Source organism: Pseudorca crassidens, chromosome 18 (assembly GCF_039906515.1).
Source record: "Pseudorca crassidens isolate mPseCra1 chromosome 18, mPseCra1.hap1, whole genome shotgun sequence".
In the NCBI taxonomy this organism is placed as follows: Eukaryota; Metazoa; Chordata; class Mammalia; order Artiodactyla; family Delphinidae; genus Pseudorca; species Pseudorca crassidens.
In genome coordinates this window covers 79,950,783-79,976,971 of record NC_090313.1, presented here as the reverse complement: position 1 = coordinate 79,976,971, position 26,189 = coordinate 79,950,783, and the positions used below count along the sequence as shown (strand labels likewise).

Here is a 26,189-nt window from a genome sequence, read left to right as displayed (position 1 = left end):
AACTGGACGGTAGAAAAAGGTAGAAGCAGGAGATCAGCTGGAAGGCGATTACACTTAACTCTGAGTTAGGACTAAGGTGGTACCGAGTGGAAACAGTGAGGAACGATCAGCTTATCAGTCATGTGCATTTTGGTACCTAATGTTTGAAAATGGACCCACGGGTTTGAAAGCCACTATATGACTCCTAGACTGTTGTTAATTTCTTGATTCCTGCCATTTTTGGATTTTTAACTAAACTTCATTTCTTTACCCCTGAGCATAACTTTTTCTTTCTCCTTCTACTTAGTATAAATTATTAGTATTATCTAAAGATGATGTATAGCAAATTGTTTTCTTTACATAACTAGAAAACTCTACCTTATGGACATGTAAATATATTTTATAAAAACCAGAGTAGTAGTAGCATTATTGCCTTGTTATCTGCCAAAATACCAGGAAGAAAATTTTACAAAACGAGTCACTAGTCAAACTAGTAATACTGTGATTGTCAGAAATCTAATTTCATTTTTGCTGACTGTAAAATTTTAATCTTCAAGCAGACTTTATTTTTATAGTAATAATCTCCTTTATTGAACTTAAATAGGAATTACCAGAAAATCCATGGGAGAAATTATCTATTCATCTCTATTTTGATGGAATGTCACTTTCTTATTTTATGGCACACCATAAGTGTTGTACTTTTGAACATTCTGAGGAAATACTGAAGGAAGTAAGTGAACTATTTTTCTATAAAATTCTAAACTATAGAAAAAGAAACTGGTTAAAATGTCATATTTTGTCTTTTGCCTCAAGCCTTCCATATAGTTCTACATGCCTGATATGTTAAGAGGGTCTAGAGGATTTGTAAATTCTTTGAGAAAGCAATACCGTATATCATGCTTTATAAAGTCCTAAAAAAGACTTCAGTTGCATTAAGAGTCACTTAGTTTTCTATATCTTCAAACCTAATGAGAAGCTCATATGTTCTCTAACGTTGTTTGAATATAGATGTAAATTATAAAATCATAATGGAATTCACTGCCAGAAATGACTCTCTCCCAAGATAAAATGGTTTTGCCTTATATTCAGTATTATAACATTTCCCCCAGTTTGCTTTCTTACAGGGAACTCAGAGCCAGATTTTAAGCTTAGCTTCAGTAAATAGCCCGTTCCCAGTTGCCTGGTGCTTCTGTTTTTAATATTTTAAAAAACATAATTAGTCTGTTACAGATACGATTTCACATTGCAGGCTGCCACAGATACTTTATAGAAACAGGGTACTCATAAATAAGAATGTGAACATTTTATATAGCAAGATATTTTTAGACTTGCAGTTCACTTGTTAGGTTTCTGAAATTCATTTTAGTGATAGTACACAACCAAACAGTGGATGTTCAGTTCAATATAGGAAACTACTGTCTTCTCTCAAATAGGAAACTATGACATAACTTTGTACATGCAATGCTCACAGCCAGTTGTTTCTTTTGAGCATAGGGGTGTGTGTGTGTGTGTGTGTGTGCGCGCGCGCGCGCGCATGCGTGCCCCCACGTGTTTGTGTAAAGGGTGTTTTCATCTGTTAAACAGGTTTTATAAAGATTACTTAGTCTCTCTGCCAGGTGTACTCTTCAGTGTGAACATTTAAAAGGAAAGGTAAGAGCTCCCACTCTTACTATAAACTAATGACAGTTGACATGCTTTTAGCATAATTTTGAGGATTCTTGTTGCAATATTAAGATCACTCAGAACACTAAATTTTCCCATAGTTAAGCTGAAATGAATGCCAACAAGGTCATGCACGCAGTTTTTGTGGGATGAAATATGAAAGTGCCTTAAAACAATATTACATAGTTAAAGATAGTTTTATTCATTAATAATACTATATTATTTCAGAAACCAACAGATTACAATACAAAGTGTGAGGAAGAGAGATGGGAAATAAGGTTTGAGGTAAGTTTCAATCCAAATATTTTGAAAATTTGGACACTTCATCAGTACAAATAATCTGATACAAGATCAGGTAGGTAAGCATAACAGCTTTATTAATTTACATACCATAAAGTTCAACTGTTTAAAGTGTACAGGTCAGTGGTTTTTAATATATTCATAGAGTTGTGCAATCATCACAACGATCTGATTCCACAACATTCCGTCTCAGAAAGAAGCTCCATACCAGCAGCGGTCACTTTCCATTTCCCCTCCCCCAGTTTCCTGGAAACTTTCTGTGGGTTTGTCTATCTGGACCTTTCATATAAAGGGAATCACAGCCCTTTGTTACTGGCTTCTTTCATTCAGCATAATGTTTGCAGGGTTGAATCATGTTGTAGTATGTGTCCTTTTTATTGCTGAATAATATTCCATTATACAGATACACCACATTTTGTTTATCCATTCATCTGTTGATGGATACTTGCGTTGTTTTTACCTTTACAGATAGTGAATTAAAGCAACTATGAACGTTTGTGTACAAATTTTTAAGTGGATGTCTGTTTTCAGTTCTCTTGAGTATGGACCTAGGAGTGGCATTACTAAGTCATATGGTGACTATGTTTACCATTTTAAGGAACTGTGAAACTGTTTTCCAAACCAGCGGCATCATTTTACTTTGGTACTAGGATTGTACAAGGGTTCCACTTTTTCCATATCCTCACCAAGACTTATCTGACTTTTTTCCTAGCCATCTTAGGATAGGTGTGAAGATACAAGTCCCTTATCAGATATGATTTGCAAATATTTTCTCCCATTCTGTGGGTTGTCTTTTCACTTTCTTGATGGTATCCTTTGAAACACCAGCGTTTTAAATTTTGATGGAGTCTAGTTTATCCTTTTTATCTTATTTTTTCTTTTGTCACTTTTGCTTTTTGGTGAAAGAAGTGTTTTCATAAGTAAAATTTTATCATTTAAAATTTTAAGTAGAATTTAATTCCTATAATTATAAAAATGACATGCTTGTTGTAAAGTGTTTTGTAACAAATCAGTAAAATTCAACAGTAGGTAGTCACTTCTTGCTGAAATCTAAGTGGTTCAAATGTTTTGTTTTGCCACCAGTTTGGAAATGTTAAATAGTAATAAGTGAGTCTACAAATTTGAATATGATTGTTTTAGTATTAATCACCATATTAATCACCATATTCAAGTTTTTTTAACTTACTAAAAGAAAAATCCCCTATATTTTTATATGTATATTTCTTTTAACAACTGCTAACTGCCTTGATCCTCTTTGGAATCATATAACTTTTAATTACTCCTCATGCTTTTATAGAGCTTAAGAGAGAGCACACTTTTTTCATGATTTTTAAATTAAATCTTCCTTTGTCATTTCATATATTAGTTTTTATTATAAAATACTCTAAAAATAAATGAAATACCACAGAAATGTGAAAAGAAAGAAGTTGCCCCAATTCTACATCTTGAACACCCCAGTCCATCCCACTAAGCAGCCGCCATTTGTTAATCATTCTTCTAGAGTTTTATGTGTTATATGTAAATATTATATATAAGTAAATATTCCTGTGGGTTTTTTTTTTACACAAAATCTTTTTTTGGGGCAGGGGACAAAAGATTGCTAAAGATCTTTTGATTATTTATCACATTTTGGTCCCACTACAACAAAATTATTTTGTGATTTTCAGTGTCTCAGCTAGATTTTTGCTAAATGAAAGTAAATTGACACTGTAATAAGCTTTAATAACGTGGTGGGTTTCTGTAATAGTCACTCTGAAATTGGAATTTATTTTTGGTGTTTTAGGAATTGCTCTTGCCTGAAACAGAGACTCCTGTTTTACCGCCATATTTGTCTTCACCTCTTCCTCCCCCTGGAGAGCTCTACGCTGTTCAAGTTAAGCACGTTGTCTCACCTAGCGAAGTATGTGATTCCAGTAATGCTGGTGGTTAAAAACATGACAGGCAGTCTCGGTCTTTAACTCTAGGGTTGATTCTCCACATTTCCATCTTCCTGATTTTCATAGCTGACAGCTGGTGGCCGCTAGGTTGCCTGCCCTATAATGTCCTCTTCAGACACTTGTTTGTACTTAATGAGGCAAGTGTTCCTTAATCACTGTTGGGTTTTCCAAGTATTGTGTAGCTTTTTCAATCAAATATTTAGATTGTTAAGTTGGAACTTATTTCCACCCGTGAAATCTTATTAAACATCTCATTCCCCTGTCCTCTTCCTACATTGAACTTAGGTGCTCTTTATTCGCTGTTTTTCCATACCACTTATCACCTTGTAACAACACACTGTGCCACTTCCTTATTTTCTTTGTCTGCTTCTTCCCACTAGAATGTAATTCCATGAAGGCAGGGATTTTTGTCTGTTTTGGTCAGAGGTGTATCCCTAGAACCTAGAATACTGCCTGATATAGCAGGCACTCAGTAAATATTGACTGAATGAGTAAGTACACTAAAGAAAATTCAATTATATATGCTTGGCTAACAAGAGAGAAAGAAATGACAAATTAAGTGGCCAGGCAGTCCCTCAGCCATTTTTACACAGTAAACCATTCTTTTCACAGACAAGAAGAATTTGCTCCATAATTTCATCAGAGAACATAGTAGTGCAAACTATTGTTGGTTTTTATGATTTTTAATTAGTTATTAGTCGCCACATAAATTACCCCAAATTGAGCAGCATAAAACAACACACGTGAAAGTCGGGAATCCAGGATCTCGGGTTGCAGTCGGGGTGTGTGTTGGGGGGTGTGCAGGATCCACTTCCAGAGCCTGAGTGCTGGGCCCCGGCCCCGCGGGCCTCTCCTGGGCCTGCTGGCGCGGGTCTGCACGCTCCCCTGGTGGGCTGAGCGCCACCAAGGCAGAGACCACGCCTTTGACAACCTGGGCTCGGTGGTCACATACCGCCGCCGCTGTCGTGCTTTACAGTCACAAAGAGCAAGTCTGGTTTGCTGTGGGGACTTGACTCTGTGAGGACTGTGAGGCCGTTGCTGGGGACTGGCTGCGCAGTCGTTCTGTCCACATCATGAATACTAAAAATTACAGAATTTGAACTTTTTCCCTTCCCTTCTCCCCACTTAGGTGTATATTTGCCTTGACTCTGTAGAAAACTGTAATCTGGTTAAGCAGCATGATGACACAGTTGACAGTGGAGTCAGCTGGGAACCTGAGCCTGAGAGCCTTGAGGAAGCGCTAGGGAGGTTCAATGTGGATGTGGAGACATTCCCTCCTCTGACGGACTTCAGAACAGGTACTAAACTTTCAGAGTAAAATGGGATTCCTAATGAAGCCACTGTTTTGTTTCAGTGCTGACGAGACTGGGTTGTTTCTAAGGTTAACTGGTATTTTTATCACCCTCACTTGATATGCATGGTCTCTTGCCTTGGGGCGCTTTTGTTTTTCAAAGCTCAGGTCGAACTGTAACATTGACTGCATGAAGATGGCTTTTCTGAGCTTGCAATTTCGCCAGTAGCTCAGATTGTGAGTTGTTACTTGGACCTGAACGGCACTTATTTTAATTACAAGCCACCTAAGCTGCTAATTGTGGTGTGGGTAAGCAGAACTCAGATCGTGTTGAGTCCTGCCAGCATGGGTGAAACCCTGCTTTTTCCCTTTCTATTTCCCTATCTTTATTAAATACATGGCATTCTCCTATGAGGAAAATGCATCTAGTTACTGGTGATGACGGTTCCTGAATACAAGGAGTGGTGTCTCCACATTTTATCAGTATGTGATGTACAGGGATGTATTCATCCTTGGTATTTTGTTCCTATCAGAGGATAATTTAGCAAAGGAAAACATCGGTCTGACATCCTGTCTGATTTTACTTAATGAGATTTTAATCACTTGTGACCCATGTTTGGCTGATAAACACCACTTGCTGTTCCCTCTGCCTGGAAAGTTCTGGGATGTGTAGCAGGGTCTCTGCTCAGCTATCCCCGAATGGCAGCTCTTCCCTGATGCATCCCACCCCACCCCCTCCTCCCCTCCTCCCGGCCTTTAAGGCAGCACCACAGCAGGGACTCTGTGCCACAGCACTTAAGGAGGGCACCTGGCACAAATAGGTGCTCTTAAGTATTTGCTCAATGAGTGAAAAAATAAACTCACTGTCACTTTTTTTTTGTAAATTAATTTATAATCTGGAAGAAACAATTCCTTCCTCACTGTGCTCTTCTCTCAAGGGAGGCTGCACCAACAGTCCATGAGTAATGTGATAATTCACGGAGCTATACATACATGTGTGCATTTTTTTTTTTTTTTTTTTTCGGTGTGTGGGCCTCTCACCGTTGTGGCCTCTCCCATTGCGGAGCACAGGCTCCGGCCGCGCAGGCTCAGCGGCCATGGCTCACGGGCCCAGCCGCTCCGCGGCACGTGCGATCTTCCCGGACCGGGGAACGAACTCATGTCCCCTGCATCGGCAGGCGGACTCTCAACCACTGCGCCACCAGGGAAGCCCATGTGTGCATTTTTTCTATGGTGGTTCTTCAATTAAGTATGCATATGTACAAATTGATTCATAGACAAGTGCTTATTAAATATGTACGGAATCTATATTGAAGGAGTTGAATAAGGAATCTATTTAGGTAACACATTGAGGATATGTGGTTGAAGTGGGTTGGGAGTATATTGTGAAGAACCCTGTAAATTGCAGTCTAAGGACTTGGTACTGCAGACATTTAAGATGCCATTGAATTAAACTACAGAGCAATGGAATTGGATTGGAGGAGAAGGAAATTAAAAGTAGGAATAACAGAAACCATTTTACTATCATTTGCAGAAGACAACTGCCCAAAGGAAAAAAAATCGGGGGCATATAAGAAGTGGGAACAATGGAAGGATGGTTTAAGCCTTGGGTGGTGGAAGAACTAGGACTCTGAGAATGGAGAGGTGTCTTCCTTCCAGCCTTTTCCTAACTTAGGAATTAAGAAAAACAAGGTTTATAAAGTATAAACAGAAAAAAGAGCATAAGCCAACATGTGGCTGTTGAGTGTTTAATTCTGAATAATGGGTAATTGGTGATTATATTTTATTTGTACTTTGCTGTATTTTTTTTAAAAAACGTTTTTAAGAAAATAAAAGGCAATGTGGGGCTTCCCTGGTGGCGCAGTGGTTGAGAGTCCGCCTGCCGATGCAGGGGACACGGGTTCGTGCCCCGGTCCGGGAAGATCCCACATGCCGCGGAGCGGCTAGGCCTGTGAGCCATGGCCACTGAGCCTGTGCGTCCGGAGCCTGTGCTCCGCAACGGGAGAGGCCACAACAGTGAGAGGCCCGCGTACCACCAAAAAAAAAAAAAAAAAAAAAAGGCAATGTGATTTTCCCCTTTTTGTCTTTTCAGAAATGCCTTGCCTTGCAGAATATGATGATGGCGTATGGTACAGAGCAAAGATTGTTTCCATTAAAGAATTTAATCCTCTGGCTGTCCTGGTACAATTTGTTGATTATGGATCAACTGAAAAGCTGACAATAAACAGGTTAAAAAAACAAAAATGTAAACTTAGTTGAATTAGGATTCTTAGTTTTCTATTTTTTTTTAATAATTGAAAAGATTTTGCCTCTTTTTTTAAAAGAAAAAATCTATTTTAAAGCTGCTTATATATTGGGAGTATTTTCTACCTAAAAGTTATTTTTTATTGTGGTAAAATATACATAACATAAAATTTACCATGTTAAAAAATAAATTTTAAAAAATTCTTAGAGAAAAAACTTACTTTAGCCATTTTTAAGTATACAATTAACTGGCATTAAGTATTCAGTGTTGTGTGACCATTGCTACTGTCCATTTTCAGGACTTTTTCATAACCCCAAATAGAAACTGTACCCCTCAGTAACATTCCATTTCGTTTCCTTCAGCTCTCGGTAACCCCTCTTCTACTCCCTGTATGAATTTGCTTATTTTAGGTTCTTCATCAAGTGTAATCATAAGTATTTGTCCTTTTATGTCTGATTTATTTTACTTAGAATGATGTTTTCAGAGTTCATCCAATTGAAGCATGTGTCAGAATTTCATTACTTTTATGACTAAATAATATTTCGTTTTTACGTATATACCACATTTTGTTTATCTGTTCATCTGTTGATGGACACTTGGTCTGTGAATAATGCTATGAACACTGACATACAAAGAGCCGTTTTGAGTTCCTGCTTTCAGCTGTTTGGGGTATTATATACCTCAAAATGGAATTGCGGGACCATATGATAATTCTGTGTTTAACTTTTTCAGGAAATGCCAGACTTTTCCATAGTAGCTATACTATTTATATTTCCACCAGCAACGCACAGGAGTTCCATTTTGTCCACATCCTTGCGGACACTGTTATTTTCCAACTTTTTTTATTGTTGTTTGTGATACTTTTTTAATAGTGGTAAAATACACATATCATAAAATCTAACATCTTAACCATTTTTAGAAGTATAGTTAAGTAGTGTTAACTTTCTTTACATTGTTAGTGCAACCAATCTCCAGAACTCTTCATTTTGGAAAACTGAAACTAACCCTTTGCCTATTAAACGATCCCTCATTCCCTCTTCATCCAGCCCGTCAACCACTGTTCCGCTTTCCCATCTCTATGAATTTTGATTGTAGGTATCTCATACGTCTTTTTGTAACTGGCTTATTTCACTTAGCATGATGTCAAGGTTCAACTATGTCATAGCATATGTTAGAATTTTCTTCTTTTTTAAGGCTGAATAATATTCCATCATATGTATATAACACATTTTATTTATCCATGCACCCATCAGTGGATACTTGGCTATTGTGAATGATGCTATGAACATGGGTGTACAAAAATCTCTTCATGACCCTGCTTTAAATATACTCAGAAGTGGAGTTGCTGGATAATATGCTTATTCTTAGTATTTGGAGGAACCACCAAACTTCCCCACAGTAGCATTTTACATTCCCACCAAATGTCCAGGGGTTCCAGTTTTTCTCTGTATCCTCACCAACACTTATCTTCCGTTTTTGTTTGTTTGTTTGTTTAATAGTAGCCATCCTAATGGGTATGAGGTGAAATCACATTGTGGCTTTGATTTGCATTTCCCTGATGATTAGTGATGTTGAGCACCTTTTCATTTGCTTGTTGGCCATTTATATCTCTTCCTTGGAGAAATGTCTTTTTTAATGTGTATTTTCTCTCATTCTGTACGTTGCCTTTTCACTTTGTTGATTGTGCCCTTTGCACAGTTTTAAATTTTGATATCAAAATTTTTTCTTGTGTTGCCTGTGCTTTTGGTGTCATATCCAAGAATCACTGCCAAATCCAACACCATTAACTTTTCCTCTAATTGTGACATTCCTAACATTTTAATTTAAGGATTTCTTTTGTGACAGACTTCGTCAAATTCCTCTTCATCTTATGCAGTATCCAGCCCGAGCCATAAAGGTTCTCTTGGCAGGGTTTAAACCTCCCTTAAGAGATGTAGGAAAGGCAAGAATACCGTACTGTCCCAAGTGGAGCATGGAAGCATTGTGGGCTATGATAGACTGTCTTCAAGGAAAACAACTTTATGCTTCTTCCATGGTAAATATCTGTCTTAATTAGCCAAAATACTTTCAAAGCTATTTCAGGGATCCCTGTTAACTTTCTAAAGTGCTTTTTATCTCTGCAGCTCTAGATGCAAAAACGCTTTAAAGCATTTGATGTTGTAAATACTATAGGATTAATCTTAAGGCTTGTTCAAATGTCTTAGTTTATATTTTACAACCTTTTGATTAGCCCTGCAATGATATAAAATATCAGTGATGTAATGACTAAGATGAAAAATGATCAAGATGAGTATCCTATAATCAAAGAACTGATAATGAGGAAAACATGTAAACTACTAATACAAGGTAGAATGAAATAAATGCTATAAAAAAGGTATAGGTATCTTTGGGGTGTGGGTGTGGGGAGAGAAGCAGGAGCGATGAATTCTGTCTGGAGAGATCAGGGTAGGGTGTTTGAGCCCCTGCTTAGGAGGCACTCGAGTGCTTATTCAGTTAAGTACGACCGGGAGAAAGTGACATTTGAGCTGCATCCTAAAAGTAGAAAAGACCAGAAAGGGGATTCTGGTCAGAGTCAGAGAAAGGTTCAAATGGTGCTCATATCATAACTGTACTGACTTTGAATTGTTTAATGCAGTAGAAGGTCCAGAAAAGAAAATTCAGATCATGCTTGGTATAAATATGCTTTCTACTTGAGGCTTAGTCACAAAGGGGTGGCTCAAAGGCCATATCTGGCTTGTAACCATGTTTGATTTAGTGCACAGCTGTTATAAAATTGGAAAATTATACAAAAAGTCTTATTTCTAAGTACTACAAAATCTTCTGGAATGACAGCTAGCACCAGCGGGGCAACAGCAGTCCCTCTAGGTGGGAGCATGCTCTTCGGTTCACCCTAGTCCTCACCACTGCTGTTTCAGTCCAGCTCGCCCTGGTTTGGGGACCCGAGATCTGGGGGATTTCTGATATACTGGCTGTGACAAGAATGAGCTCTTAATGGAGCAGTGCTATTACTAGAAAGTGCTTTTTCAAAACCTCTGTACATACCACGTTCCTGTGTGTGCAGTGGTGTAAATAGCTTATGCAGGGTTTCTCTCAAGAAGCCAGTGAAAATAACAGATGTTCTTATAAATACATGTGTATTCACCTCTATGAGTAACACTCAAAATTTGCTGACTGTATGCATAAAGGTATGCTTTATGTGTAGAATGTAAATGAATTTTAACAGAGATGGTAGTATTAAAGCCCGCTGGCTCAATCTAGGAAAACTTTGGGGAGAGTTACATTTTAAATAAAGTAAAAGATGGAAAGAATGAGACTTAGCAAGAAACCATCAAGATACCTTTTGAAAGTAACAGCGTATAAATTATAAATAAACTTAGAGAATGCCTTGTCCCTCCTGCCAGTTGTAGGAGGAACAGGCAGCAAAGACATGATGGTGTTTTCTTGACATGTATCTTTTTAATTTTAGGCTCAGGTACCAGAACAAATAGTGACATTATATGAAGATGAACGGTATCCAGTTCATATGTCATTAGTAGAAATGGGGCTTGCAGACCAAGATGAGTGATGTAAGTACCACGACTTCTTGTTCACCCTTATAGTCAGCATACGGCATGTGACTGATGTAGCAGAGATTCATACTAAATTGCCCTGAAAAGCACCTTTGGCCTTTCCTTGACTTGTCAAAGGAATGACAACAAAGCTCGACCAGAGTCTCTCTTGTAGATCTCTCCTTCATAGGCCCTTCTTACCTATTGAGTACCAGCAACAGAGAGGTTCCATAGCTATAAAGACGCTTGGGACGGCTGTCCTGACCATTCATGGTGCCAGATGGTTATGGGGGCAAGGAGGAGAGCAGCAGAAAGCAGGCACTATAAATAATTTAAGCACAGAACTCTATGCTACACGTGCAGCACTACTGGACAGTCAGTGCCCTGATAACAAGGTTATTAAAGTCCTTCGGTAAACAGCTCACTCTCTATCCATTCACATAAATGTAACGTGATTCAGTAACTGTATTTGAACCTTAAGCAAAGGTTTAAAATAACACACCTTTTGTTTTTCAGGTTTACAGTACAGAGCATCTATAGCAGCCCAGAAGAAAGTTTTCTGTTATATGTAGACCGTTTCAGGCTTATTTTTCTTGACTTGTTCTGCAATAGTGCTGGGCTTTTTTTTTCTGTTCTTTACATGCTGAACTGTTAGGAATTGTTCAGAAAAAGTTAATAAATATTTGCTTTCAAGTATTTACTTATTTTATTTTACTGTAATTTTTAAATGAAATATTTCAGGCACGTTAGAAAAAACATATTTAGTTCATTTTATAACTAATGTACATTCAGCTGAAGAAATAAGACATCATCAGCATGGTTGTAGGCCCCTGTTCTACCCTTCCCCATTCATTCTGTTTCTTACAGAGGAGGTGAATACTGTGAATTTGGTGTTTATCATTCTTATATAGCGCTTTATAATTTTATTATATATGCACACATCCATAAACAAGAGCTCTGTATATTTTTAAGTGTGTGCAGTATCACACAATTAATTACCTTTTTCCCCTACTTTATTTCCACTATATAATGCATATTGGTATGCATAGCTCTATTTTATTCACTTTCACTGTTACATCCATCTGTGCATATAATTTATCCTGTTAAGATATTTAGGTCGTTACCAGTTTTTTCTCAATTACAGATACTCTACTGTACAACCCCTTATGCACCTGTGAGGGGTTTTCTAGTAAATATACTTTAGTGGAATTTAGTACTAGGTCATGAGGCAACTGCTTTCCAAAAAAGGGATTTTACCAGCTAATTCTACCATCAGTAGTCCAAGTTCCTTGCCAGCATGTGGTGTGGCCAGACCATTGTTTGCCAGTTTATGACACGAACGTAAAAAGGTACCTCATTGTTGAAATATGCATTTACTGGTTTTAGTTTATTGCTTATTAATATCCTTTGTTTGTAATTACCTATTTTAACTAATAGGGATTCTTTATATATTCTGGTTACTAATCCTTTGTCAGATACGTGTTTCTTTTCCTAGGCTGTGACTTTACTCTCTTTTGTGTTATCTTTGGACAAACAAACTTTTGACTCATCAACCTTTTAAGGTTTGTGCTGTGTCTCATTTAAAAATCTTTCTCTCAGGAGCTCCCTGGGTCTAGGGGTTAGGGTTAGGCACTTTCACTGCTGTGGCCTGGGTTCAGTCCCTGGTCTGGGAACTGAGATCCCCCAAGAGGTGCGGCACAGCCAAAAATAATAATTAAAAAAATAAAATTTAAAAATCTTTCTCTATTCCTGAGGTAATATATATAATTATTTATTTTCTTTGAAAAGTTTTTTGTTATTCAGTTTTAAATCACCTGGAATTAATACATGTGGCTTTTTTAAAAATACTGAGTTACTGCCAGCACTACTGTCAGACTGCACTAAGTGACTAGACCAAACTTACTATGTAAATCTACTTGTAGGTGACTTGCCCCCCACCCCTTCAAGGACATCTTGCTTCTGTCAGCCCCACCTTACAGGTAATAAGGTCAAGGCACCTGTGGTCTATCAATCAGTTAACACTGGCTGGTTAGTTTTCACGCCCCGCCTTTCTCAGCTGTCACCCTCGTGACAACTGCTTTTTCCTCCCATGAGATTTATCTGCACTCATAGAATGAACTCTTCTGCCTGTTTTACTGTTTATTTGTACTCAGTCACTGTTTTAACTTCCAATTCTGTGACCTCTGTGGTAGATAATGCTTTACTTTTAGTACTAATTGAGCACAGTCATATTTTGACTGGAGAAATCCTCTTACTCCTTCAGTAAACTTTCTAAGCAAGCCCTTCATAGGCCTGGCAGGTGGTGGGAAAATCTGTGATACTGTGCTTCTTGTACTTCTTGGCTCTCATAACCATCTCCAACCAATGAAAGCATCCACTTGTTAAAAGTCTGTACTGGTTAGAACCGTAGAAAGACAAGGTAGGTGAACTAAAAATGAAAGCTGTCCCTGTGCATTTCAAACATTATGAAAAAATTCCAAACAATCTTTTCCACTTATATATATACACACAGTATATATAAATTAAACCACAGAATCCACAAGAAAATGTACATTTTTTAAAGAAGAAAATCAAGTTAATGTTATTTCATGATTAGCCACACACAAGGATCATGACAACTTTGTGTCCATTAGAACATTACCATCCTTGTCTTTAACTCTTATGCGACCAGATGAATATTTGGTTTCTTGAAGACCGTTTGCATACACAGTTTTAACAGTGCCATCTGGATACTCCCGTCTCTTGAACTGGGCCGTGTGTAGTTCTCGTTGGCCATTATTAAACTCTATGATTTTGTTGCCATCTCTGTAAATTTAAAGTAGAATTTAATTTCTTTAAAAATATGGAGTATATACAGCAGGAGAACTCTGGCAGTTATTCCTTCTCCTAGAACATCCCTGGTCCTTATATAGGTATAATTGGGACTCCTCAGCACAGAATGGTTTTTTCTGTTTTGGTTATTTCTCAAATTTTATATGAACACAATGGCTCTGTGCCACATACAAGTGTTAGCCAGTGCCCTATCAAGTGTGGCCCTAGGGTGTCAGCATCACCCAAGGGCTCATTAGAAACGCAAATTATTTGGCTGGGGCCCAGCAACCTGCTCTTGAACAGTCCCCTCCAGCTGATTCGAGAACCACTGCTGTAAGTGAAAAACGGCAAAGTAATCCTGAATGAATTGCATATTTGAAAGCTGCTAAGAGAATAAAAGTCTTCATCACAAGAAAAATGTGTAAGTATGTGTAATGATGGAAGTTAACTAGAATTCTGTGATCATCTTGCAATATATACCAATATCAAATCTTTGTTGTACACCTGAAACTAATGTTATGTCAGTTATATCTCAATTAAAACATGATAATCCTGAATGAATTAATACACGGGATGTGCTTTAGTGTAGATGAAAAAAGACTTGCCATGAGTTAATACTTGAAGATGGACAGACGGATATGGGGACCTTTTCATATTATTTTCTTTCTACTACAGAAAATTTCAATCGAGTCAATTTTTTTGAAAAGTTTCTAAAATCGAAGTGTACTATACACAGAAGAAATAAGGTTTGAGGAAAATCTTTAGTTGAGCACCAGATAAAGTTTCAGACCACATTAAGGGAAAAACACAATCATGACCATGAAAAGTTCCTACATTATTGCCAAGTTTATATCATAGAATTCAAGTTAATGGGTACTTAAACTGTTACACTCCAGGAGAGGAGGGTGAAACTAAAAACAGGACTCTCGATTTGACAAAACTCCACCAAGGTTTCAATTAAAATGGTGCTTATAAGATGCTCTTCACTGTGGACTGAAGAAGTTGACTCTAACTTCAAGACATTTAACACTCAGAAGGAGAAAGAAAGGTAATTGTTGATTTTAAGGAATTGGCTTAGGGTGGCCAGAGAGTAAAGTGCTTATGCTGGGACAGGGAGACCCAGATAATCAAAATACAGAGTCTGGTTATTGTTAAAAATTGACAGGGCAGCTTTCCTTCCTTGTGTCTCACTCACTGTTTTCAAATTTCACCAGATTGATTTCTAAACAAATACTTGCCATTTGCCTTTCGTGAAGTGCTGTTCAGACACCCTTTAGAGGTCTGTAGGCTAAAGATTATCCTAGACGTTACAATGCATTTATCTCAACCTCATCCTAAACTCCAGAATGCTGAAAACATGTCTCACCTGCTCTCAAATTCTGAACTCAGTGAAATGTTGAATGACTTACACAAATGTTTTAAGATTTTTAAAATTCAACTGGTAATAAAAGTTGAAAACTAGAAAATCTAGAAACAAAACAGGTAACGTACCGTTGCCCTCTGACGATTGTACCATCTGGGAAAATGCTTTCTTCTTGTCCATCAGCAAACAAGTTTTTGACAGTCTGATCAGGAAACGTGATTTCTTTTCTTCCATCTGGGAAATGTTTTTCTGTAGAAAAAGGGGTTACCATAAATATTTTATTTTTAAAGAAAGGAAGAATGTAATAACTGAGAGGGCACAGCAGGTTTTCACCTATCTGTCCGCTTGAGAAATGTAAGACTTCCAGTCCTTCTGGGTACGTGGTGTGGGTGGTGTGTGTGGCTGCGTAGTAGTAGATCTGCAAAGACACAGAGTCAGCACTGCCTCCTCTTCAGAGGTGTTTACGCTACGGACAAAACACGCCCTTGGAAACCTACCACTCTCCCATCCGGCATGACCTGCTTGACATCACCGTTGAAGAAAGTGACAGTGACCGTCTTTCCATCTGCACTCGCTTCTTTTCGGGTTCCATTTGGAAACAATATAACACGGCACCCATTCTTATAAACTTTTTCTATCTACAAAAAAAAGAAAAACCAGGACTATCAATATGTAAAACTTCCTGAGACCACATGACAAAAATATCCCTAATACTTTTAATTGCCTACTTTGACATTTTTCATAATAAAAATTAAAACATTTCTCAGAGGGAGAGAAAAGTTAATAAGTTCATAATAATCAGCTTCACCTATCTACACATCACTGTTCTTAGGTCACCTGTTCCCCCAAAACAAACTTTTTTTTCAAGCAAACTGCAGACATCACTTCTCCTGTAAACATTTCAACAGGTATCTCTAATGGAAGTATTTTTAACATAACCAAACCGTTATCATCCCTAATAAGCTGTAATTAATTCCTTCATCATATCATAACCATATTTTCCATAAATGCACACAAAGAAGGCCTTTTACAGTTTACTTGAATCAGGATCAAAACAAGATCCACACACACTTGATGTGTCTCTCCCCTCAATTTCTAATGGTCCCTTCCTTTCCCCCTTTTTTAATGACAACTGTTGAAGGAACTGTGTCACTGAATATGTAACATTTCCCACACTCTGGATTTGGCTGATTGCTTTTCCATTATAGTGTCATTAAACATGTTCCCATATCACTTTTTCCTTAAAAAACGCAGTAGTTAGCTCTCGAGGCTTGATTAAATTCCAGCTGAATTACTCTGACAAGAGTACTTTTTAGGTGCAGCAGTGGGCCTTGTATGGCAGCACGTCCAGAAATCCAGTAGGTATGCGCTGCCTCCTGACCTCAGCACTGAGTGGGTGGCATCACGAGATCCGTCAACCTTTCGTCTAAGGTTTTAGGAGCCACTGATGACTACCTAGACCCTCGTGTCATCAGAAATTGTAAACTGGGGATTCTCTAATTTTCTCATTCCTCTTCCATTCATTAGCTGCGATTCTTCTTCTAAAAAAGAAAACCTTCCCTCGTCAACAATTTGTTATCCTGAAGTAGAGTTTGTACAGGAAGAGCCTAACAACTTACTTCTGACTGTTGGTCTTGTCCTTCACTCATTCCTCAAGATTTGCAGTGAACTTTGGCCTTCTGATTTCTATTGAAGTGGATCAGATTAGAGTACTTGGAAAAGTACATGTTCTATAAACCCGAGGAAAAATTCCCTCATCACCTCCTCAGTAACCCTGTTTATGTTCCTCCTCTTGTCATTTTCACTTTTTAGCTGGAACACCCAGCCAGGCCGTTTTCCCACTCAAAACCTTTCCTAAGCACAAGAATAAAATTGTCAGGCTGGGGGTGGAGAGCAGCTGATCCAGGAAATGTTTAAGGAAGCCTGCAGGAAGGGTAGGGCCGAGAACTGAGGTTTTGAAAAGTGCCAAGGATTACCGAGGCTTCTTAGCTGTGTCTGGAGAAAGAACAGGAGTGTAAGCAACTGGATTGTACCCTCCTTTCGTTGCATCATCTCTAGATTAGAAGTGGCAGCTAAATGCATGCTGTCCCTTCAGGATTTTCATAGGGTCCCAAGGTTCAAACCGAGTCACGCGCCAAGGTCCTCAGCCCCATCAAGCCTTGAAGACCAGTTATTTCAGAATCTGTTTCAACTCTTTTTTTTTTTTTTTTAACTTTTTTTTTTTTTTTGCGGTACGCAGGCCTCTCACTGCTGTGGCCTCTCCCGTTGCGGAGCACAGGCTCTGGACGCGCAGCCTCAGCAGCCATGGCTCACGGGCCCAGCCGCTCCGCGGCCTGTGGGATCTTCCTGGACCGGGGCACGAACCCACGTCCCCCGCATCGGCAGGCGGACTCTCAACCACTGCGCCACCAGGGAAGCCCCTCAACTCTATTTTAACCCATGTTCATTTTTTATAGTATTCATTGGTTTAAAGAAAAAAGTTTAACCTTTCCATCAGGATGGCTGATTTCTCCCTGAATTTCTTCTTTTTCTTCTTTTTCATCGTCGTCTTTACATTCAGGATCTGGAGAGTTCACTGGTTCAGGTGGCTCCCTGGGTAAGGCTGTCTGTAAGGACAAGAGGCTCTCCGTCTGTCCTACATTACATATAATAAAAATCTCAAGCAGCTAAAACTTACACTTAGTCCAAAAGCCAGATTCCACTATTACAGGATTCTAGTATGACTAGTATTCGGTGTTGTATAGAAAACATTTACAATGTTAAGTAAAAAGCTTCCTTTATAAATGGTTTAGAAACTTAAGCCAGTTAACCAGTCAACTTTAAGCCTGAATAATATGTTTAATATATAAAAACATAAAGAGATTTACTTGTCCTTTATCCGAATTGCCTAAATCACGAGACACAGACTTGGATCTTCGAGATGGATTGCCTGTTAGAATATAATTACCAGAGTTAGTTTTATTATTTAATTGAAAGTTTTAAGTTTACTCAATACTATGGTCAAACATCTCCTTAGTTCACTCTTTTGCGAACTGCCGTCCTTTACCCATTATTTAAGGAAGTCTTAGTACTTTTCGTTATTAATTCCTAGGAGTTCTTCACTGTATAAATTCAAATACTTAAGTCTGATGACCAAGAAACGCAAAGTATCTGTTTTTTGAAAGTGTACAATCTGGAGAAAGGTGCTCAACTAACCTAACAGATGGACCCAAAGGTATTTTGGAGACAATCACCAGGACTTTAGTTAGAGGGTAGGAATGGGGTACAGATAATAGAAGCATCCAGGAATACACATAGAATTTGGCTTGAAAAAAAATAACTGGGTATTTAATTATAATCTAGACCTAATGGCTGTGGTCTAAACTTTTTAGATCATGACCAACACACAAATCATGTACACGTTCATACATTATAAAATAAGCATGTATGTGCATACAGACAGACACCACCAACAACAAAGTGATATTAAAAATACACTGAAGTTCTAATATTTTCTTCTTATATGCCAATGGGTATTATAAACACTCCCAAATTTGAAGGGTTTCAAGCTCAAGTACCAGGATCTGACTTAAGTGTTAAACACTAAAATGGATGTTGGATGCTCCAGGGAGAATAGACTAGAGAAGAAGAACAGAGGCAGAGTCCAGTCAGGAGGCTGGTGGGCGACTGTGGAGACGGCAGTGTTTGTACTGTGTCAAATCACTGACCCGTGGGTCCCAAACAGCCGAGTGCTAGCAATGTCATATGGTTCAACCTACTTAATTCAGAAAATACCAACATCAGGATTAGTTTAGGGATTGATGGGAGTGGGGGGTTAGGATACAAGAAAAAAGGGATCAAGGAGTGCACACAGATTTGGCTAAATGAACACCTTCCTCCACCTCACAGGCACAAAGAACCACAGTGCAGTCTGAGCTCCGTGTTACATCATCTCTAAATCTTACAACCAGCCTCGTAGAAAAGACTAATAGCCTCATTTTATAGGTGAGGAAATCAAAGCTGAGAGGCTAAATAACTTGCCAAGGTTGTCAACTAATAAAAGTCAAGTCAGGGGCTTCCCTGGTGGCGCAGTGCTTGAGAGTCCGCCTGCCGATGCAGGGGACACGGTTTCGTGCCCCGTTGCGGGAAGATCCCACATGCCGCGGAGCGGCTGGGCCCGTGAACCATGGCGGCTGAGCCTACGTGTCTGGAGCCTGTGCTCCGCAACGGGAGCGGCCACAACAGTGAGAGGCCCACGTACCGCAAAAAAAAAAAAAAAAAAAAAAAAAGTCAAGTCAGAACCAGTATTCGAGCTCATCAAGCTTAATTCTCTCAGCTGTTTATGAACGTCATGAACAAGCCTCTGAGCACATTCTCACTGGGAGGAACAGAGGGGGATGGGTGTCCACCACTGTGAGCACCTTATAAAATGACATGTCAAAATTAATAACTAATGCTGGAACAGCTAGATACTTTAGGAGTATATGTTTATGACCTCAGGATAGGTAAAGACTTAAGGCAAGAAGCACCACCCATAAAGGAAAAAGGTGAAATTCAACTACATTAAAGAAAGAAATCTGGGAACTTTTAAAGGTGAAGTCAGCATCATGGCGGCTAAATCATTCCTCTTTCCTCTCCCTTAGCCAGACTCATGAAGTCAAAAAGGGAGAGGATGCAAATCAATAAAATTAGAAATGAAAAAGGAGAAATCACAACTGACACCACAGAAATACAAAGGATTATAAGAGACTACCACAAACAGCTATATGCCAATAAAATGGACAACCACGAAGAAATGGACAAATTCTTGGAAAGATACAATTTTCCAAGACCGAACCAGGAAGAATTAGAAAATATAAACAGACCTATCACAAGCAATGAAATTGAAACTGTAATTTAAAATCTTCCAACCAACAAAAGCCCAGGACCAGATGGCTTCACAGGCGAATTCCATCAAACATTTACAGAAGACCTAACACCCATCCTTCTCAAACTCTTCCAAAAAACTGCAGAGGGAAGAACACTCCCAAATTCGATCTGCAAAGCCACCATCACCCTGATACCAAAACCAGAAAAAGATATCACAAAAAAAGGAAATTACAGACCAATATCACTGATGAATATAGACGCAAAAATCCTGAACAAAAACTGGCAAATAGAATGCAACAACACATTAAAAGGATCATACACCATGATCAAGTGGGATTTATCCCAGGGATGCAAGGACTCTTCAGTATATGCAAATCAATCAATGTGATACACCATATACACAAATTAAGGAATAAAAACCATATGATCATCTCAATAGATGCAGAAAAAGCGTTTGACAAAATTCAACACCCATTTATGATAAAAACGCTCCAGAAAATGAGCATAGAGGGAACCTACCTCAACATAATAAAGGCCATATATGACAAACCCACAGCCAACATCATACTCAAAGGTGAAACACTGAAAGCATTTCCACTAAGATTAGGAACAAGACAAGGATGTCCACTCTCACCACTATTATTCAACATAGTTCTGGAAGTCCTAGCCACGGCAATCAGAGAAGAAAAAGAAATAAAAGGAATATAAATTGGAAAAGAAGTAGTAAAACTGTCACTGTTTGCAGATGACATGATACTATACATAGAAAATCCTAAAGATGCCACCAAAAAACTACTACAACTAATCAATGAATTTGGTAAGGTTGCAGGATACAAAATTAATGCACAGAAATCTCTTGCATTCCTATACACTAACAATGAAAAATCAGAGAAATTAAGGAAACAATCCCATTTACCATCGCAACAAAAAGAATAAAATACCTAGGAATAAACCTACGTAAGGAGAAAAAGACCTGTACTCAGAAAACTATAAAATACTGATGAAAGAAATCAAAGATGACATAAACAGATGGAGAAATATACCATGTTCTTGGATTGGAAGAATCAATATTGTGAAAATGACTATACTACCCACAGCAATCTACAGATTCAGTGCAATCCTTATCAAACTACCAATGGCATTCTTCACAGAATTAGAACAAAAAATTTTACAATTTGTATGGACACAAAAGACCCCGAATAGCCAAAGTGATCTTGAGAAAGAAAAACGGCGATGGAGGAATCAGGCTCCCAGACTTCAGACCATACCACAAAGCTACAGTAATCAAGACAGTTAGGGTATTGGCACAAAAACAGAAATACACATCAATGGAACAGGATAGAAAGCCCAGAGATAAACCCACACACATATGGTCACCTTATCTTTGATAAAGGAGGCAAGAATATACAATGGAAAAAAGACAGCCTCTTCAGTAAGTGGAATGAAATTAGAACACTCCCTAACACCATACACAAAAATAAACTCAAAATGGATTAAAGACCTAAATGTAAGGCCAGACACTATAAAACTCTTAGAGGAAAACATAGGCAGAACACTCTGTGACATAAATCACAGCAAGATCCTTTTTGACCCACCTCCTAGAGAAATGGAAATAAAAATATACAAATGGGACCTAATGAAACTCAAATGCTTTTGCACAGCAAAGGAAACCATAAACAAGACAAAAAGACAACCCTCAGAACGGGAGAAAATATTTGCAAATGAAGCAACTGAGAAAGGATTAATCTCCAAAATTTACAAGCAGCTCATGCAGCTCAATATTAAAAAAAACAACCCAATCCAAAAACGGGCAGAAGACCTAAATAGACATTTCTCCAAAGAACATATACAGATTGCCAACAAACACATGAAAGAATGCTCAATATCATTAATCATTAGAGAAATGCAAATCAAAACTACCATGAGGTATCACCTCACACCAGTCAGAATGGCACCATGAAAAAATCTACAAAGAATAAATGCTGGAGAGGGTGTGGAGAAAAGGGAACCCTCTTGCACTGTTGGTGGGAATGTAAATTGATACAGCCACTATGGAGAACAATATGGAGGTTCCTTAAAAAACTAAAAATAGAACTACCATACGACCCAGCAATCCCACTGCTGGTCATATACCCTGAGAAAACCGTAATTCCAAAAGAGTCACGTACCACAATGTTCACTGCAGCTCTATTTACAATAGCTAGGACATGGAAGCAACCTAAGTGTCCATCAACAGATGAATGGATAAAGAAGATGTGGCACATATATACAATGGAATATTACTCAGCCATAAAAAGAAACATAATTGAGTTATTTGTAGTGAGGTGGATGGACCTGGAGACTGTCATACAGAGTGAATTAAATCAGAAGGAGAAAAACAAATACTGTATGCTAATGCATAGATAGGGAATCTTAAAAAAAAAAAAAAAAAACGGTACCGATGAACCTAGTTGCAGGGCAGGAATAAAGAGGCAGACATAGAGAATGGACTTGAGGACATGGGGTGGGAGGGTGAAGCTGGGGCGAAGTGAGAGTAGCATCGACATATATACACTACCGAATGTAAAATAGTTGGCTGTTGGGAAGCAGCAGCATAGCACAGGGAGATCAGCTCCGTGCTTTGCGATGACCTAGAGGGGTGGGATAGGGAGGGTGGGAGGGAGGCTCAAGAGGGAGGGGATATGGGGACATGTGTATGCATATGGCTGAATCACTTTGTTGTACAACAGAAACTAACAGCATTGTGAAGCAATTATACTGCAATAAAGATGCATAAAAAAAAAACTAGGTAGTGAAAGAAGACAATGCGATACATACAGTACAACTCTATTCAGAAAGCTGAAAAACAAGTAAAACATTTTTTTAGGGCTGTACCTATGAAAGGGAAAAGCAATGTAATATAATCATGGAGGGGTCAGTTCTGGGATGCTGCTAATCTATTTCTTTATCTAGGCAGTGGTTACCCAAGTATTTCCTTTATAACTGCCAAACTGCATATGTTATATCCACTTTTATAAATTTAATTCACAGAAATAATTTCTAAAAATGCCAGGTAGATCTTAAAGACCCAGCTGTGAAAACAAAAGTTCATGGGAGAAAATAGCATATTTGTGACCTGACGATTGAGAAGGGTATCTGTCACAAAAAGCAAAAACCATTTTTTAAAAAAATTGATTAACTTCAATATTAAAAGGAAAAACATGTATATAAAAAACACAAACCAGGGACTTCCCTGGTGGCACAGTGATTAAGAATCCACCTGCCAATGCACGGGATACAGGTTCGAGCCCTGGTCTGGGAAGATCCCACATGCCGCGGAGCAACTAAGCCCATGTGCCACAACTACTGAAGCCCATGCACCACAACTACTGAAGCCCGCGCGCCTAGAGCCCGTGCTCCGCAACAAGAGAAGCCACCGCAATGAGAAGCCCACGCACCGCAACAAAGAGTAGCCTCTGCTCACCGCAACTAGAGAAAGCCCGCGCACAGCAACGAAGACCCAACAGAGCCAAAAATAAATAATTTTATTTTTTTAAAAAACCCACAAACCAGGCTTCCCTGGTAGCGCAGTGGTTGAGAGTCCGCCTGCCGATGCAGGGGACACGGGTTCGTGCCCCGGTCCAGGAGGATCCCACATGCCGCAGAGCGGCTGGGCTCGTGAGCCATGGCCACTGAGCCTGTGCTCCGCAACGGGAGAGGCCACAGCAGTGAGAGGCCCGTGTACCGCAAAAAAAAAAAAAAAAAAAAAAAAAAACCCACAAACCAAAAAGCTACATACAGATTGGCAGAAGATATTGGCAGTGCTTACAAATGACAAAGGATTAGTATGCAGAATGACTAACTTCAATACAGAAAAACATACACATACATAAACACACACACAGAGTTTTAAATGGGCAAAAGAAATGAACAGGCAATTCACAAAAGAGGAGACCCAAATGTCCACTAAATATGAAAAGATGCTCACATTACCTCATCAGTAACCTGGGAAATGCATATTACGCTGACCCACCATTTCACACCCATCTGACTAGCCAAAATTGTAAAGTCTGAGCAGATCAAGTGTTGGCAAGCACAGAGAGCATGTTCTGCTGACAGTAAAAAAAGAAACTGGTAACCGCTTTGCGAAGGGAAAGCCTCCTAAAGTGGCACAAACCTGATGTGACCCAATATCCTACTCCTGACACGTGTCAGAGAGAAACTCAAATGACCGAGACTTGTTCTGCGGCCCTTTTCATTCTGTGACAAACGGGGGGAAAACCTGAATGCCCGCCAACAAGAAAATATACTGTGGCAAATACACATGGAATCTGTACAGCTAGAGTTTATATGTATTAATGAGGCTACGTCTTAAAATACTGAGAAAGCAGCAAACTGCAGAGGGATGAACTATGAAACAACACTATATTGATTTACGGACACAATGTAGTAAAAGAATGAAAAGTAAGAAAGGGAATGCTGTCAGGGTGCACATTAACTGGGAGTAGGATACACAGGGGCTTCAATTATATTTACAATGTTTTATTTCTTAAGTTGGGTGTAAATTCTCCACTCTTTAAATTCCTGAAATATTTTAAAAGAAGATCATGCAACTATCTTACCTTGTGTTGGCAAATAGGTTTTTTTGTACTTTTCTACCTGGGTTCCTGAAGAAACTTGACTCTTTTGAAATCGAACTGATGACTTCTATAGTATGAGAAAATTTTGAATATAAAATTAGTATTAGTTTACACGTTAGTACAAGGAATGAAACTAACAGAACTCAGCTTGCAATGGGAATGTTTTAAGTTTGTTCATTTATGCTGTTTTCGTTTACTGCTACAGGCCAGAGCGAACAAGCTGCTACTAGGAATGAGCTACACACACACGCACGCGCCGCCTCTGGAAATACATGCAATCCTCAAGTGAAGGCATAACAGACCATGTAAAACAAAACAGGTTTTTGTGACTGTTACCAGAGCAGCCAGAGGAGAGGACATGAACTCACGGTCAGACAGCAGAAGACTGCTCACCACTGCCCCTTCCACAGCCCCCAGATTTAGAGGTCAAGGTAGATGTCCTCCTTGCTCCCCACCACCACCTCCAACCAGACCCTCCTTCTCTCCTCCCTAGCCACCCCTGCCCCAGCAAGTCTCATGTCCGTGGACCCCGCGTGCCAGAAGAAGCCACCCCAATACCTTAGCCGCCATCTCTACACCTGTTCTCTCCCACCGTGGCCATGCACTCCAATGGACAAAGTCTAGAACTAGTCATTATCAGTATCTGCGATTATTAAGAACTGCAAAAGTATCAATTTCAAAGCATTCAAATCCAGAATGTGGGACATAAATAAAAATTATCCAAAAAGCCAGTGCCATTTAATAAAGTGCCGAAGTATTTAGGGGTGAGTTGCCACAATTTCTGCAATTACCTTCAAATGGTTCAGCAAAATACCTATACAGCAGTATGGCAAAATGTGAACAATGGCTGGATCTAGGTGGGTACTCAGGTGTTCATCAAACTATTCTTTCAACTTGCTCTATTCGGGGCAGCTTTCATAATAAAATGGGGGGCAGAATTCCATCTTCTAACTACCGTGTCCTGTCCTTCCAGCTCATCCCTCTGAGACCCTCACTCCAACAATGCTTACAGCCCACACGGTCCCACAATTCACTGATCCACATGTTTTCTGTGTCCCCCAAAACCTATGCCCTCCTTGAGCAGCCTGAATTCATGGTGCACTGCAGGCACTCCTGTTGTATTTACATGCTGTCAACTTCCAGCCCCTCTCACTCTGTATGATTCACCTGGATGACCACACCTCTGCTAAAATATCGATATTACTCTCCACCACCCTACACCCAAAGAGCTGAATAAGGAAAAATAACGCAAACAATTCCCACTTGAAACATATAATCGCTAACCTACATGGGCCCCTAGCGCAGCCCAGGAGTCAGACCACACTTCGCCCTTTGCTCTCCACTCTCGTGGACCCCGATCCGCCCCTCCAGCCTCCCAGAGTGGCCTCCATCCTCAGTCTCAGCAGATGTCCGAGCCTCCATTCCCCGAGGGAAGCCAGAGGGTTAGGGGGGAATGTCCCACCAACGGACCCCACACGTCCAGCCCCAGGTCCACGGCTGAGGCCCCGTCACCAGACACGGACGTCGAGCTCCCGGCCGGGCGGGCGCCTCCACTCCCCCAAACCCGGTCTCCTCTCCTTTGTGCT

General features: G+C 39.3%; 2 protein-coding genes across 9 annotated transcripts in view; one reads left to right on the top strand and one right to left on the bottom strand.

Moving 5' to 3' along the window:
• Positions 1 to 11,618, top strand: part of RNF17 (ring finger protein 17) — a 110,846-nt gene extending 99,228 nt beyond the window's left edge. For 3 of the 4 annotated variants that reach the window (XM_067713866.1, XM_067713864.1, XM_067713867.1), the window contains 8 exons: positions 584 to 709; positions 1,870 to 1,926; positions 3,725 to 3,841; positions 5,008 to 5,176; positions 7,262 to 7,397; positions 9,260 to 9,449; positions 10,881 to 10,980; positions 11,479 to 11,618. In XM_067713866.1, coding sequence (XP_067569967.1) covers positions 584 to 709; positions 1,870 to 1,926; positions 3,725 to 3,841; positions 5,008 to 5,176; positions 7,262 to 7,397; positions 9,260 to 9,449; positions 10,881 to 10,979 — 894 coding nt within the window. In that variant the 3' untranslated portion in view covers position 10,980; positions 11,479 to 11,618. The remainder of the gene's footprint in view (positions 1 to 583; positions 710 to 1,869; positions 1,927 to 3,724; positions 3,842 to 5,007; positions 5,177 to 7,261; positions 7,398 to 9,259; positions 9,450 to 10,880; positions 10,981 to 11,478) is intronic. The other variant, XM_067713865.1, reaches the window with a different exon arrangement.
• CENPJ (centromere protein J) overlaps positions 10,587 to 26,189 on the bottom strand; it is a 57,195-nt gene continuing 41,592 nt past the window's right edge. For 3 of the 5 annotated variants that reach the window (XM_067713870.1, XM_067713868.1, XM_067713869.1), the window contains exons 12-18: positions 24,586 to 24,670; positions 18,004 to 18,065; positions 17,623 to 17,742; positions 15,634 to 15,774; positions 15,470 to 15,554; positions 15,265 to 15,385; positions 10,587 to 13,767 (exon numbers count right to left, since the gene is read on the bottom strand). In XM_067713870.1, the coding sequence (XP_067569971.1) occupies positions 13,572 to 13,767; positions 15,265 to 15,385; positions 15,470 to 15,554; positions 15,634 to 15,774; positions 17,623 to 17,742; positions 18,004 to 18,065; positions 24,586 to 24,670 (810 nt within the window). In that variant the 3' untranslated portion in view covers positions 10,587 to 13,571. The remainder of the gene's footprint in view (positions 13,768 to 15,264; positions 15,386 to 15,469; positions 15,555 to 15,633; positions 15,775 to 17,622; positions 17,743 to 18,003; positions 18,066 to 24,585; positions 24,671 to 26,189) is intronic. The other 2 variants (XM_067713871.1, XM_067713872.1) reach the window with 2 other exon arrangements.